The 15,874-nt window shown below is 39.5% G+C and overlaps 1 protein-coding gene across 1 annotated transcript; it reads right to left on the bottom strand.

Moving 5' to 3' along the window:
• Positions 1-943: 943 nt before the first annotated feature.
• Positions 944-1,468, bottom strand: LOC124974352 (adenosine 5'-monophosphoramidase HINT3-like). The gene has a single exon (XM_047537681.1). It carries the CDS (start codon positions 1,466-1,468, stop codon positions 944-946), a length of 525 nt encoding a protein of 174 aa, XP_047393637.1.
• Between the last annotated feature and the right edge of the window lie 14,406 nt (positions 1,469-15,874).

The following is a 15,874-nucleotide window of genomic DNA, read 5'->3' as shown; positions in this document are numbered from 1 at the left end:
ATACTGGGAAAGATCTTTGAACTACCCCACCCAAACCTGAATTCCTCTCCTGGGGAACACTTGCCCAAGTGAAAATCCCACATGTGAATAGTATATTTTTGTTGTATCCACAGTAAAAACTTTGGAGCCCTATATGACTATCCTTTGATGAAATTCACCTCTTTTTTTTGTATCACAGTGCTTGTGTTCAAGCAATCTTTTATTTTATTTAATAATTGCCCCAAAGGACAATAGTGGTGCTGGCAATATATTACAATATAGTGTTATAATTATTCTATTTTATTATTGGTTTTTGTTAATCTCTTACTTTGCCTAACAAATTACATTTTATTACAGGTACGTAAGTATAGGAAAATTATATATGTATATATGGTTTGGTACTATCTTGGGCTTCAGGTACCCAATGAGGGTCTGGGAACATATTATCTAAAATTAGAGTAAAAAATGACACATATATAATTGTTTCCATCAGCAAGATCAGAGATTACTGTGTAGTATGGTATTCTTTATTTGGAAAATATATGTAGAATGATTAAGAAATATCTTATTTTTTGCTACCTCATAGTAATGAAGGTTCCACTAAAGTACTTTCTATATCAGTTTAATCTTCAAAAATAAGTCACTATTAAGACTACTGAGAAATGAAATTATTTGAGCTTTTTCAAAAAGAGCCCTTCTTAGCAATTTGATTTTAAATGAATTTTATCTATAGTATCTTATGCATAAAATTCTTATACAACCATTAAAACAAAAATGTCAGTGACAAAGTATTCATATAACTATATCACAGACCTCAGGAAATAGACATTCAGAAAAGATTTCAAGGCTACTCAGCAACAACCTCTGATAAAACCCAACGAATCTTAAAATTGCAATTAGAATTCAAATGGATCAAAATATTAGTTTATAACTGAGCCAAGATTAGGAAAGTCTTCTACTGTTGTTATTTCCATGTTCTGAGTTTTTCAATCAAATAATCAGTTGTGATAAACCAATAGGAATTTATTCTATAAACCAACTTGGATAAGAAGCCAAACTGACTGGCTGGTGCCAGAACATGAAGGTGCAAGTGAGAAATCGAACAAAATGGTGGTACATGGAAACCCATCCTCATATTTGAAAAGTCAGTGAAATCATTCTTTGTAGGAATGCTTTTTCCAATAGTTACCATGTCCTCTACCAATTCTATTTGATCTCTCTTTAGATCATTGTAATTTCTAATATGCTTCTTTGGCACTGCCAGATAATGATGAGGTGCTGCTGGTTTTACATCTTTGAAGCACACAAGGTCTTCTTTCTCACAGGGCAGGAGTTCAGTGCCGGTCTCCCGCTGCCTAGCAATCCGACAGAATAAGCAGTTGTTCTCGTGGTCCTGGCACTCCAGGGACTCTGCAGCGACCTTGGAGGTTTTCTCTGAGTTACTGTCAGAGGATGAAGGTTCGTCGCCAATCACCTGCTCCTCCGCCATGGTACCTGCCCCTGCAGCCAAGAACCCTGGCTTCTCCAAGAATACTGTGCTGGTGCGGGCCCACCTCCCGCACCTACTCGGTTTAGCCTCGAGGCATCGCCCCTCGACCGGCTTTGGGCCAGGCAAATGGGACGCAGGAGCCGATCCAGACTGACAGAAGCAAAATTCACCTCTTGATGAGCCTTGTCCGTGCCCACTGAAGGTCCCCGCAGCTATTTGTGTCTCCCTCTTGGATATAAACAGGTAACCAAGGAAGACTTAAGATTTTAAGGAAATCTACAATAAAAGAAGGCATGAAAGATAACAAGAGAAAACAAAATGCAGACAATTCAGGGAACATAGCAGAATTATTTAAAAAATAAATGCTTCTGAAAGATAAGGAAAAAATGAAGAGTCATAAAACAAAATAAGGTGTTTAGAAACAAAATTAATATTTTGAAAGAAAAGCACAAAGTGCTTGCAAAATTTAAAAGCAGAAACTAAGGTATTGGTCAAAGCTCTCACCACGGTTGGCTGGGGATAATGGTGGAACAAGTAGGGAACTTTGGTCAATATGGCTACATTGGGTAGGCAAAGTGAGATCAAGCACCTCTTTCAGGTACTGACATGAGCTCCAGATTTAAACAGAAGAATTAGGGCAGGGGCAATAGATCTGTACAACTAAGCATTCTTGGTCAGACAGTGGTCTGGATACTAATATCAGTTCTGGTCTGAGAAGGGTTTCCAGAGAACCCTTATCACTTGAGGGACAACCTCCATTTGCTGCCCAGGATGCTTATCTAGCAGACCTGTGATCCTGAAAGGGGAAATCCAACCGCCAGGAGGTGATTGCTTCTGCTTAGGGGGCCAGTCTCATGGTAGGATAATCTATCTGCCTGAGGCTTTGCTGTTCCTGGATGGGGCAGGGCATGACCACAAACTTCAATGTGCCACTCCAGGCATCAATCAGGATGATGACATAGAAGCAGGAATCTTTAAAAACCTTAGTTATTCTTGTCTTGGTGCCCTTAGTCTTTAAGGGGATAAGATAGGCTAGATAAATTTAGGGCTCTTAACCTTATACTGCCAATTTCTAGATGAGCACTACTTAAATGATTAGTGTGCCTACATGCAGAGCTAAGTGGGAATCTGAAGACAGATGCAAAATGAAGACAGAGAAGCCAGGATCTATCCTGCTTCTAACCACTGGGCATCTCCAGGTCAAATGAAATGACACTGCTTTTAGCACAGGCAGCTTCTAATTCTCTGTGATGTTCTGACTATACTTGCTACTATTTCCGTATTTATTTTAATTTCATTAATAAATATCACATTTTAAAAGAATTTCAGAAAAAGTTTGCTATGATTTTAGTATTTTTTCACATATTTAGAGATCAGTCCTCTCCATCCCCCTGAAGTTTTGTCTTAGCTTCAATTCTATTTTATCCGAGCTGGATTCTGTATTGTCTCCAAACACTGGAGTGAAAACATGGTAGAATTATTAGCTGTGTAAGGATTAGTAATTGATGTTCTTAAACTCCAAGTTATGCCTTCAGTCTTCAGGTTTTCCTCCTTCATTGTGTTAGGAAATATTCTCAGAGAACCTGAGAATTAACATTTTTCATTTCTTAGGAATGTAAAATTCCTATGCACCTGCCATTTCATATTTTATATGAGTCCAAGAGTAATTTTCACAAGGGTTTGACATTAAAGGTAATATAATTCTTCATGCACTCTGTAACCCTGAGAGCTAAAAACCACAATATAGAGTTTGTCCCTCTTCAGAAAACAATGTGTTTTCCTACATTTTTAAAATATTTTTAATCTAAATTGTTTGATCAAGAAAAATTTTAAGAAGAAATACCTTTATGTTGCCTTATTTGCAAAATATATTTTGTTTAAATGAGAATTTGACATTAAGTTTTTAATTCCATTGCTTCAAAAATAGTCTGCCATTCTCCTGCATTATGTAGATGCTGACAAGAAATGTGCTCCTCTGATATAGTGAATAATGTTTTAATTTCAAATATTGCACTTGCTCTCTTTGCCATCATATTAATATGATGTGTGAGAATTACACATCACCAGGCTTATTAAACCAAATTGAAAGGGAAAAGAAGATCCTTTAATGAGCAAGCCAGGCAAGCAACTAGAAGCAGGCTAGAGAGACTCAAAGAACTCCCAGCAATTGAATTTTGAAAGTACAGAGTTTATAAAGGTAAAAACCACAAAAACCACAAGGACAATTGAGTTACATGTAGGACAGCAAAGATCTTGTTGAGACATATTTTTATTACATGAGAGAATTGTTTTGATTTCACATCAGAGTCATTTTTGCTATACATCAGAGTCATAGGGACGCAGTAAGGTCCTACTGTACTGTCAACATAGATATAGATATCAGGAGGCAGAAAAGAAAACATTACAAGCAAGCATACAATGGAGTCAGGTCAGAACAAAATGGCGTTACTTAGGTTCTTTTTCATTTCACTGTGTTGTTGGCTATTTTGAGAATATTGACACGTCCAGCTCCTCTGATAGGAAACTTCTGACCAGACCTTGGTTCACAGGCAAGTGATGCCACCTTTGTTTCTCTGCATGTATGTCTGTTTCTATAGCTGCTTTCAAATAGTCTCTTTATTACTGGTTTTTAGAAATATGATTGCAAACCCTTGATGTAATCTTTTTTCATTTTCTTCTGCTTGAAATTCTTGGTTCTATAGATTTATCAGTTATACTTAATTTGGGAAATTTCTGACCATTTATTTCTTCAAATATATTCCCTCTCCCATACTGATCTTCTTCTCTGAGGTTCCAATTCTGTATGACCACTTCATGTAGCCACCACTGTCCTGTTCAATTCTTTTACAGTCTCTTATCTCTTTGTTTAATTTTGGATAATTTCCATGGGTACACTATGTTTAATTTTGGATAATTTCCATGAGTCCACTATTTCTTCTACAATGTGTAATTTGTGAATATTTCTTCATTTTCCAGTTTTGCACTTATTCTTATCTAGGGGCCATTTGGGATTTTTAGAAAGCTATTTTTTCTTATCATATTCATATTTTCCTTTATGACCATGGGCATATTATTCACAGTAGCTCCTTAACACCTTTAACTGATAATGCCATCATTTCAAATTATTGCTATTTTTCCAGTTTTGAGATCATATTTTTCTGTTTATTTGCATATTCAATAGATGTGGATGCATTTCAGGGTTTATGAGTTTTGTGTTGGTTGAATGTTACAATTTTATAAGCTATTATAAGGAGGTACACTTCATTTATTTAAGTTTATTTAGCTCCATGTTCTTTTTTATGGGCTTGTTTTTAAGCCTCATTTTGATGGGCTCACATCAACCTTTAGTCTATAAAGCCTAGTTCTCAACACGTTTAGTGCTAAGTGCTGTAAGAACTCCAAATGGCTGCATATCCGGGGTTAGAGGCTCTCTCTCCTATGGTTTCTGTTTTCAAAATAGTTCACAAGCAGAGCTCCGCATGAGCAGGGATCCCTATAAAGAGTGGGCAGAGGGTTTTGGGATCAAGATTTTCCACCATTCTGGCCTTACAGTTTAGTTCTACCCCCATCACAACTTAAGAGGATACTGCCCTTCAGAACACAGACACCCAGCACCTCAGGCAGTGTCTGTCTCTGATCCCTGCTGTGAGATTCTGATTCCATGTTCAATACTCTCAGGACCCACTCAGGCTTTGGCTTCAAATCTGCTCTCATTTTGGTGCCTGTTTTATTTCTCTCTTGCAACCTCAACAGTGCTTTTGTGCTTGATATTGACCAAAGATCACTCAGTATTAGCCTGTTTTGACCTGTGTATTTCAGAAGTACAGGGCAGGACATTTCTTGTCCATTCCTTCTCCCACAGGATGAAGTCCCCATGACACTGCCTACAGAAGAGGGTCCAGGGGCTCATGAGGAGGTGCCTCATGTTTTAGACAGCTTTTTCACTACTGTGACTAAAAGACTTGACAAGAACTTAGAGGAGTAAAAGTTTATTTGACACACAGTTTCAGAGGTCTCAGTCCATAGATGGGTAATTTCATTCCTCTTGTTCCAAGATGAGGCAGAATTTTATGTCAGAAGGGTGCAGAGCAGGAAAGTGGCTCAGGATAGAGCAACAGGAAGCAGAGAGAGAAACTCCCCTCACCACGACAAAATGCAAACCCCAAAGGCACATCCCAAGGGACTCACCTCCTCCAACCATACCCTGCCTGCCACCCAGTTAACACCTATCAAAAGACAAATGCACAGATTAAGTTAAGCTCTCATAACCCCATCATTTCACCTCTATGCTTTCTTACACTGTCTCACACATGAGTTTTGAAGGGACAACTCACATATAAATCATAATATTCCATGGTTACTGGAAGGGCCACTGATCAAGGAATTTGGATCTGTATGTGAGCCCTCATGTACATCAATTGAAAAGTGCCTTGTTTTCCTCAGTGTACAAAATAAATGCTGTATCTGTTCATAGTACAGGCTGTAAGTTCTGTGTCAGAAAAAAAATACACAAGAAACTCACAAGTTTCATGTCTGTTAATCATTACTTACCTGAAGATGCCCTCTTGAGGTTTCCCCGTGCTCCTCATTTTAATTATACAAATCAATAAAGCAGTAGCAGACTAAACACAGAAAATAAAACACTTTCCTCAATGTAACCCCTCTGCCTTCCTTGTAGTTAGCAAAACCTGTTTTTAAGAGATTTTAGGCATTTTTTCATAAACCACTCTTCATAGTAAAGTGTTGGGTATCACAATGTCTTCTGTAGTTTTGTTTTCCTTTTAGTGATTCTGTGAGTATCTGTTCTGGGGTGCCCTGTCACAGCACTTTGGAAGTGACAAAAGAAATGTAGACACTTTCCCCATAAGAAATGGTTTCTGTTCTCAAACCCATCTCATAAAAAAACAGGAACATAACATAATTCAGCACTTAAATAATGTACTTCCAAAAGAAACAATTCTTGCCAACCTTCATCCCAATGAAACCAGTTGAGTTAGCGACATTTACTTGGCTTTCTAATTCAGACTGTCAAAATTTCTAGTCGTCCATGTACAGCTCTGGCAGGGAGAATGCAGAATTGAACATGTCCTGCATGTATACCCTCAATCCCTCCTCCAAAGTTTCCAAGAATCTATTTTTTTTCATTCCACTTGCAGAATCAGCTTGGGCGCAGTGGACAAAGTCCTGTCTTCACCTAAGTTGAATAATACCTAACTTGGTTCCGGTGGCTATATTCTCACAAAGAATGACTTTTACAAGTTACAAAAATTCTACACAGTCTGAAATAGGTCCCATCTTAATTTTGTTATGCTGGTGAAAACTGCTTTCTGAAAATCTTCTAGAAAATAGCCTGACTAAATGTGGAAGTTAACAGTGATGGTTTTTCAGATAGACAAGACAGCTGGCTCTTTCCTAAGCCCTGAGCAGTCACCCTTACATCCTCACCTCCAGGCTTAGTGGGCTGGCTCCTGCTGACTGCCAACAGCAGAGCCCCAAACTGAACCAAAGCTCCAGTCCCCTGACCAAGGGGCCTTCAAGGGACCTTCCTCCCTCCACACACCTACCACCTCCCCTATTTCTCTCTATTACAAACCGTATTCCTCAGCCGTGCTGTAGTTTCTGCCCAGGGTCATGAATGGACAACTCCTCCAGGGACATCTCCAGGTGCTGATTCCTCAAAGCAGCCCTGGATTAGACTGGGGCTGGCAGCCACTTCCAGGGCAACAGCTCAGGAAGAGTGGGTCTCCCCCACACCACAGCCACATTTAGTCCCACCTCTAGTTGTTTGGTGATGACTTTTTTATTGTAAAAAGAAAGGGGTCCCCCAACATAACAAAAAGGAATTGAAACCATTAGGGAGAATTGTTGTTTTTGTTTTGCGAAAGGCACTCAAACCTTCATGTTGTCCTCTTCCTGATTCTTTTGTCTTCTCTCCTCTCACAAGAACGTTCTTTGTTTTGCCTAAAATGTGCAGCTACTTACTGTCATCTCTGTCCTTCAGGAAGTGCTTGGTCCCTGCCTTTGCTGGTGAGCAGCCTGCTATTCCCATCCCCTGGGCATTGTTAAGCCCCAGCTGTGTCACAGCATGGCTCCTCCTCCATTATGCCCCAGAGTTGCCCAGAGGACACCACGATGCCTCACCTGGTCCTGCACACCTGAGAACACTCAGCACAGGCTGGCTTGCAACCAGAAGCTGGTAAATTTGTTTAAGCTTCCAAATTCTTGCTTTCCACGTAATTTAGATTATGATTTGAAACTTGAGAGAAGTCTCTTTCTTTGAGATTGCCTCTGCAAGAGTGGATCCAGAGCCGCACTTCAATTCAGGTGCTGTGAAGCTGCTGCTTCTTGCTGAATCACCTTTATCCAAGTTGATTCCTCTCCAGCCATCAGATGTTTGGGAGCAGTCACTCCATCTAATCTGACATGTAGCCTCCACTCTGGGAAGGCAAGCAGATAGGGGTGAATGAGAAGAGGAGAAAGGACAGTGAGAAGAGCTTAGCTTGGGCACTCTTTAATGAATTCGGCCATGCCTTGACATCGGCTTACTAAAATGCCTCTAAATGCCTGCTGTGCTGGTCCTTATCTGTCCAGCTATTTCCCACGGGGCCTCAGCTGTTGGAAGGGAGTTTTCAGACTTCCTCCCTGCATGTGTAGTGATTATTTACTCTGCCCCAGGACAGATACTCCCATGTTGGTTCCACAGGCATCCAGAACCCAATCACACAGGTTTGCATGTCATGTCTAATCAGATGCTGATGTTGTCTGACCCAGCCAACTCCTGGGAGAGGGCAGAAGGACATGGGTTAGGGCCAGTGTGCTCCTGCAGCTGAGGGAACCAGCAGGCTCTCCTCCCTGTCCCCACCTGCCCTGAGCTGCTCCTGCCAGGTCCCCGAGCCCCAGTGCTACATGCCTCCCTCCCATGTCCATGGGTGGGAGATGGATTCACAGCCTCACCACAGGAGGGACCCTGTTCTCCTCACCCAGGTCCACTTCCCTCCACCTGTAATTGTTGCCCCCGGAGTCACCACCACTCAGTCCATCCCTGTGAGAAAGCCAAGGGTCTCCTCAGATGCTGTCCCATATTGCCCAGACTGGGAGTTCTCATGGGACAGAGAGCTCTGGACCACACATGAGTGGGGGCAGGTTCTCCCCCGTGTGTTCACTCCTCACTGTCAGAACAAACTGCTTCAATTTCCCCAGAGACTCACAGACCTCGCGTGGAGAAGTCTCATGCCATCTGAAGTCTCCCACGGTTTCATAGGTAGAAGACAAGCTGCCAAGCCAGTTTCCAGGCTGGTGTCATCTGTGCCAACCCCCACGTGGCCCAGATTCCCCACACTATCTGCATTCATCTTCAAAAGCCATAAAAAGTGAACATGAAAATACATATAAATTAAGTTTTTCTACCTAAAAGCCACCAAACTTGATTCCCATCATTGTTTCCAAAAAGAAAACAGAAAGAAGAAAGAAAGAAAGAAAAAAAAAACCAAAGAGCTGTCAGGCCTTGACAACTCCTGTGTTTCTGATCATCCCAAGTGTGAGAGACCAATTGAGTGACCTTACTGAGCACTGCATGTCTACGCTCTCCATGATTCACCAGTGAAGTGAAGCACCCCACAATTCCTTGAGGGCTCCCTGCTGATGAGGACGACACTCTCCCAGTTGTGAGGGAAGTCTTCCTTCCTAAGAGCTGTTCTGTCACATACGTTGGAAGAGACCCCCATCATCATCTGAGGACAGGAAGTGGCCTTGCTCAGCAGGTGAATGGCATTCCACAGACCTAGCAATGGAGAAAACAAACTGCTTCTTCCCATTACACCTCCACAGTACATTTCTGTATGTCTTTATGGTCTTGCTGACCACTTAAAGGCCCTCAAGAGTAGGTGCCAAATGTCAGAACCCTTCCTTTCTGTACATGTGTTTTGAAGTACCTTCTACCCTTCAAATTCTGAATGTTTTCTACTTTTTAACTGTATAACAGTCCAACTACCACAAGAAGATTTTGATCAACTATTACTTCTTAAATATTATTTACACTTAACCTAATGATAGTGAACTTACATTCCTACCTGGCCAGAAATCTTTCTAAGGAATATATACATATATATAATATTCAATGAGTCATCAAGCTTTTCCTGTAAAATAGGCATTACTACTATCCCCATTTTACAGATGGAAAGTTGAGGCAGAGACATTAGTTAGTGTCCCAGACCACAGCAATGGCAGAGGTGGAGCTAGAACCCAGGCTGCCCCCTCCTGTTCACATCCACTAAGTGATCTTTATTCCTACTTTCAATTATGAGCTTCCTTCACTACTTACCAGGTTATTCTGATTATTTTCAGAACTTGAATTCTTAAGAGGCAGTGGGGCACACCTATAATCCCAGTGGTTCAGGAAGCTGAAGCAGGAAGATCGCAAGTTCAAAACCAGTCTCGGCAACTCAGTGAGGCCTTAAGCAACTTAGGGAGACCCTGTCACTAAATAAAATATAAAAAAGGGCTGGGGATATGGCTCAGTGGTTAAGTGCCCCTGGAACTGTCCCCCAAAATGGGCAAGGGCACCTTTTGAAAAATTTAAAAACCAATATGCAAATAGTTTATATTTATAGTCAGTGACTTCATTTTCATTTTTCCTTCTCTAATATTTATATGGTGAATGATCAGTTAAATAATTTTTAAAAGGAAAATACAAATATAACAATAGGGATATTTCAGAATGTGTGGTCATAATCTTAAACTATTAAAATGTGAACTATCCCAAAGAACCGAATTCATTTCAAAGGCAAAATAGTGTAGGAAATAACTCTAGGCAGCTCCCAGCCAGGCCATGGCCCAGTGGTCAATCCCTAGGGCCTGTTTTCCTAACTGCTGTGAGTTTGCTGAGGGCAGAGAGAGGGAATCCTTAGCTTCACTTCTGTTTGTCAACCCAGCATTTCTTGCATTGGTAAGAGCTGGTGACTGACCTCTCTGCTATTGCTAGCTCAATCCAGCTGAGGAGAGAGCTTTCCAGCACTCACACAGCAGTAGAGCTCCCCTTCTGATGAAACTTGGGGCGTTTTCTCCATCTTTACTGCTTCAGGCACTTTGCTTCCATGAGCTAGGTTTCAAGTTTCTTCCAATTTACTCAGGGTGAAAAGGCCACTCAGAAGCAGTCCCACACATGGACTTCATGATCAGTGGGGCTGGCCTTACTGCAAGCAATTGGCCTTCCTCTCTACATTGCTCTTTTCTTAATACCACCTCAGTTTCTCTTCCCATCTTCAACCCACACAAGTACACTCCCCAGGTGCTGCCACAGTTGTCCCCCATGAAGCCAGAGCTTCTCAAGGGGGGCTGGGTTGATGGAAAGGCCCAGCCTGACCACTGATCACCTCAAGAGTTCTCAAGTGCTCTGAGGCCCCCTCAGTCACTTTGCACACAGGCCTGTTCCCTAGACTGTACCTGGGTGTCAGGGAGCACTGTTGTTCTTTCTTTTGTCCCCTCTACCTTCAACATGGTTGTGATCTCAGCAGGCTTGACCACCTTGAAATCTTGCCCTCTTTAGAGAGCCTACTGATCCTCCAGTCCTGTAACCCCAGCAGCCCTGCTGATCTGCATCCTCTAGGAACTGGCCCTTTTATCAGATGCACCCAGACCCCAGACCTTTAGGTGGCTATTCTTGCACTGTGTGGACTGCATCTGGGCTCTCCCGTGAGGCTGCTGAACCAAAGTCCAAACCTAGGGCTGAGGTTGTAGCTCAGTGGTAGAGCACTGAACCATCTATGCTAAGCCCATGACTAATATCATTATAAATAGTGAAAAACTGAAAGCATTCCCCCTAAAAACTGGAACAAGGCAGGGATGCCCTCTTTCACCACTTCTATTCAATATCATCCTTGAAACTCTAGCCAGAGCAATTAGACAGACCAAAGAAATTAAAGGGATACGAATAGGAAAAGAAGAACTCAAACTATCCCTTATTTGCTGATGATATGATTATATACTTAGAGGAATCAGGAAACTCCACCAGAAAACTTTTAGAACATATAAGTGAATTCAGTAAAGTAGCGAGATATAAGATCAATGCACATAAATCTAATGCATTTTTATACATAAGTGATGAATCTTCAGAAAGAGAAATTAGAAAAACTACCCCATTCAAAATAGCATCGAAAAAAATAAAATAGTTGGGAATCAATCTCACAAAAGAGGTGAAAGATCTCTTACAATGAGAACTACAGAACACTAAAGAAAGAAATTAAAGAAAACCTTAGAAGATGGAAAGATCTCCCATGTTCTTGGATAGGAAGAATGAATTTTGTCAAAATGGCCATACTACCAAAAGTGCTATACAGATTCAATGCAATTCCAATTAAATCCCAATGATGTACCTTACAGAAATAGAGCAAGCAATTATGAAATTCATCTGGAAGAATAAAAAACCCAGAATAGCTAAAGCAATCCTTGGCAGAAAGAGTGAAGCAGGGGGTATCACAATACCAGATCTTCAACTCTACTACAAAGCAATAGTAACAAAAACGGCATGGTATTGGTACCAAAATAGAAAGGTGGATCAATGGTACAGAATAGAGGACACGGACACAAACCCAAATAAATACAATTTTCTCATACTAGACAAAGGGACCAAAAATATGCAATGGAGAAAAGATAGCCTCTTCAACAAATGGTGCTGGGAGAATTGGAAATCCATATGCAAAAGAATGAAACTAAACCCATATCTCTCACCATGCACAAAACTAAACTCAAAATGTATTAAGGACCTCAGAATCAGACCAGAGACCTTGCATCTTATAGAAGAAAAAGTAGGTCCAGAACTTCAACATGTCGACTTAGGACCAGAGTTCCTCCACAGGACTCCCATAGCACAAGAAATAAAAGCAAGAATCAATAACTGGGATAGATTCAAACTAAAAAGCTTTCTCACGGCAAAGGAAACTATCATCAATGCGAAGAAAGAGCCTACAGAATGGGAGAAAATCTTTGCCAATCACACTTCAGATAGAGCACTAATCTCCAGAATCTATAAAGAACTCAAAAAACTCTACACCAAGAATACAAATAATCCAATCAACAAATGGGCTAAGGAAATGAACAGACACTTCACAGAAGAAGATTTACACACAATCAGCAGATATGTAAAAAAAAATGTTCACCATCTCTAGTAATAAGAGAAATGCAAATCAAAACCACCGTAAGATTCCATCTCACCCCAATTAGAATGGCGATTATCAAGAATACAAGCAACAACAGGTGTTGGCGAGGATGTGGGGAGAAAGGTACACTCATACATTGCTGTTGGGGCTGCAACTAGTGCAGCCACTCTGAAAAGCAGTGTGGAGACTCCTTAGAAAACTTGGAATGGAACCACCATTTGACCCAGCTATCCCACTCCTTGGCCTATACCCAAAGGACTTAAAATCAGCATACTATAGAGATACAGCCACATCAATGTTCATAGCTGCTCAGTTCACAATAGCCAGATTGTGGAACCAACCTAGATGTCCTTCAATTGATGAATGGATAAAGAAACTGTGGTATATATATATATATATATATATATATATATATATATATATACACAATGGAATATTACTCAGCCATAAAGAATGATAAAATTATGGCATTTGCAGGCAAATGGATGAAATTGGAGAATATCATGCTAAGTGAGATAAACCAATCTCAAAAAACCAAAGGACGAATGACATCACTAATAAGTGGATGATGACACATAATGGGGGGTGGGAGGGTTTAGTGTTAGGGTTAGACTTATAATTAGGGAGGGGGCAAGAATGGAGGAAGGAAGGACTGTATAGTGGGAAAAGAGGGGTGGGAGGGGTGGTGGGGAAGAGAAAAAATAACAGAATGAATCAAACAACATTACCCTATGTAAATTTATGATTACACAAATCGTATGCCTTTACGCCATGTACAAACAGAGAAACAACATGTATCTCATTTGTTTACAATAAAAAAAAATCAGTTTGTGCTTTAACCACAGCACCAAAATTATTCTCTCCCTTTTGGTTATAGTCATGTTTTGCTGCTTTCAAGCTATTTCCTCAAAATTGGAAGATGAAAGGAGAGAAATTCTTCAGTGTCTTTTAAACATTCTCATCTATTTAATAGATAACAAGAAGTGTTCCTTATCAAAATTTCCTTTGGTCTATTTTACAAGACTCATTTTCTCTGTCATGTGAAAGTGTCATAATTTTTGATATAAGATTCAATTAAAGTTTTTTTAGTCAATCTTTTAAAATTTGTTTTTTTTTTTTTAATTGTACTTTCTTAGATGTATGTCCTATGATTAGATTTGCTTACTCATGACTGGTATTTCTTTCTTGCAATTATTTTTAAAGGAGATCCCCATCCCCCTTCTTGAAAGCCTGGGACAGGACAGTCTAACTTTATCTTGCTATAAATATAGGTTTTCATGTAAGGTAGTTGCAAGTAGCACACCTGCTGAGAAACTCTTCACACACAAGGAAGACTGACATGCACCAGCTTGTCTAAGAGAACCCAATTTTGTGTGGACAAAGGGCTCTGAATTAAATGGGAATCAATATGACCCTATATGCTATAAAGAACTCAAAATTACTATCATAAATTAATCAGGAAAATATTATACAAAATCGATATTTCAAAATACACATGAAGTTATTGAGACAGGAAATGCCAAGGTAATATAAAAAACAGCTGTACCATTCTTTATAGCCTAACCAAAATGAGGATGTCCTAGAAAGCAGCCTTCAGATTCTATTTTTGACAATGTCGAATCCATTTTATTAAATTGAAAAGTTGTACAAGCAGCCAAACATTGAAGCAAAGATTGCTCAGAACATCATTTTTTTAATGTAAGAAAGGTGAAAGGTGTTGGTTGTTCCCTATAAATGCAAGAAACGAAAGTACTGTTATTAATGCATGTCTTTAATTGTCATAATTATTACTTATTTTTAATTAGTTTTGGCACTTATTGACTTGACCTTGGCAAAGTAAGAGTTGTAGAATAGGAATCAGCATGCAGAAATCTAGTTTCAGTGCCAACATTGTCTAGCTCTCTGCCTACTGATAAACCCCATCTTTTTGGGGTGTCAGTTCTCTATGAAAGTAATTGATTAAATAAAATTATCTCAGTTTCAGTTTTGTGACCAAAGTTAACTTTATTAAATGAGATAGACATCACAATCTAGAAATAAGAATAAGACAAAAATTTGACAAAAGTTAAAAAAGGAAAATTGACTCATAGGACAATGCAACAGTATTTAATTCACATACTGTAACTTTGATATTGTAGATAAGATCGTTGTCAAAGATACAAAAGGAAGAATAGTAAGACTTCAGGCCTAGAAGGGCAAGTCATGGCTCATGGCTAAAATTCCACTACATTGGTAGAGGCTGTCTAGAGTCTCTTGGAATTTGGAGGATTCTAAGGCCCAGTCTGAGTTCAATGACAAAAATGTTGTGACTTAATAAGCAACATCAGCTGTAGACTCACACAAGGAGAGTAGTAACACATGTAAGGTATTTGCCACATAAATCCTCAAACAGTATCCCAACCATACCTAGTAGATTCCTGTTATTTGTTTCTGAATATATAGCTAAAGACTTTAGGATGCCCTCTATTCCCAGATAACACAGTGTATAATCTGTCACATAAAACAAAATATTACTTTAAATTTTAAGTAGCTCCTTTCAGGCCCTTGCTGTTCTACAAACATGAGATTAAAGGGCAAAAGTAGTTACAGAAGAAACCACTACATGGCCGCAAATTTTCATTCATCTTTTCTATAGTAATAGAAGTCTGATTTTTTTTTAGGCACGTTGGCTTCCCAGAATAATACAGCTCTGAGCCACAGATATTTTAACAAGGATATCATATATATAGTAGTCCCATAAGATAACATAGCTCCTGTAAGTAGTAGGTTATACCACATAAGTTTGGATAATACACAAATGAGCATTTCTCAACATAGTTATCTGAAATACTTAAAAAAACAAGGCTGCATTAAATCTAAGAAAGTTATGCGTCTATTTTAAGAGATGTTTTAAGATAAGTACTAGTCTGGTTCTTGGAAGGTAAATTTGAACAAAATTTTAAGTGAAAAGAAAAGGTGAGGTGTCCATAAAGAATATGCTTCATCTAACTCAATAGCAGTCAATAATCAAAGGGAAAAACAAATGATTGTTTTTAAACATCAATTAAAAACCACACATATCAGAAAAGAGAGCATTCGTCTGACAGTGAAAAGAGTGCAATGTTGGTTCTAAAACTGGAGAGGCCTTTCAATATATTTTTAAACAGAAAAATTAAGAAAAACCTTCAATCACTTCTGAAGAAGTGATGAAAATTTTGGAAAAAAAACTATTGATCAAAATTAAGAAATAAGAGTAACTCAGTTGATACATGTG

The sequence above is a fragment of the Sciurus carolinensis genome, unplaced genomic scaffold (genome assembly GCF_902686445.1).
Source record: "Sciurus carolinensis unplaced genomic scaffold, mSciCar1.2, whole genome shotgun sequence".
Classification (NCBI taxonomy): Eukaryota; Metazoa; Chordata; class Mammalia; order Rodentia; family Sciuridae; genus Sciurus; species Sciurus carolinensis.
This window is presented reverse-complemented; position numbering and strand designations above follow the sequence as displayed.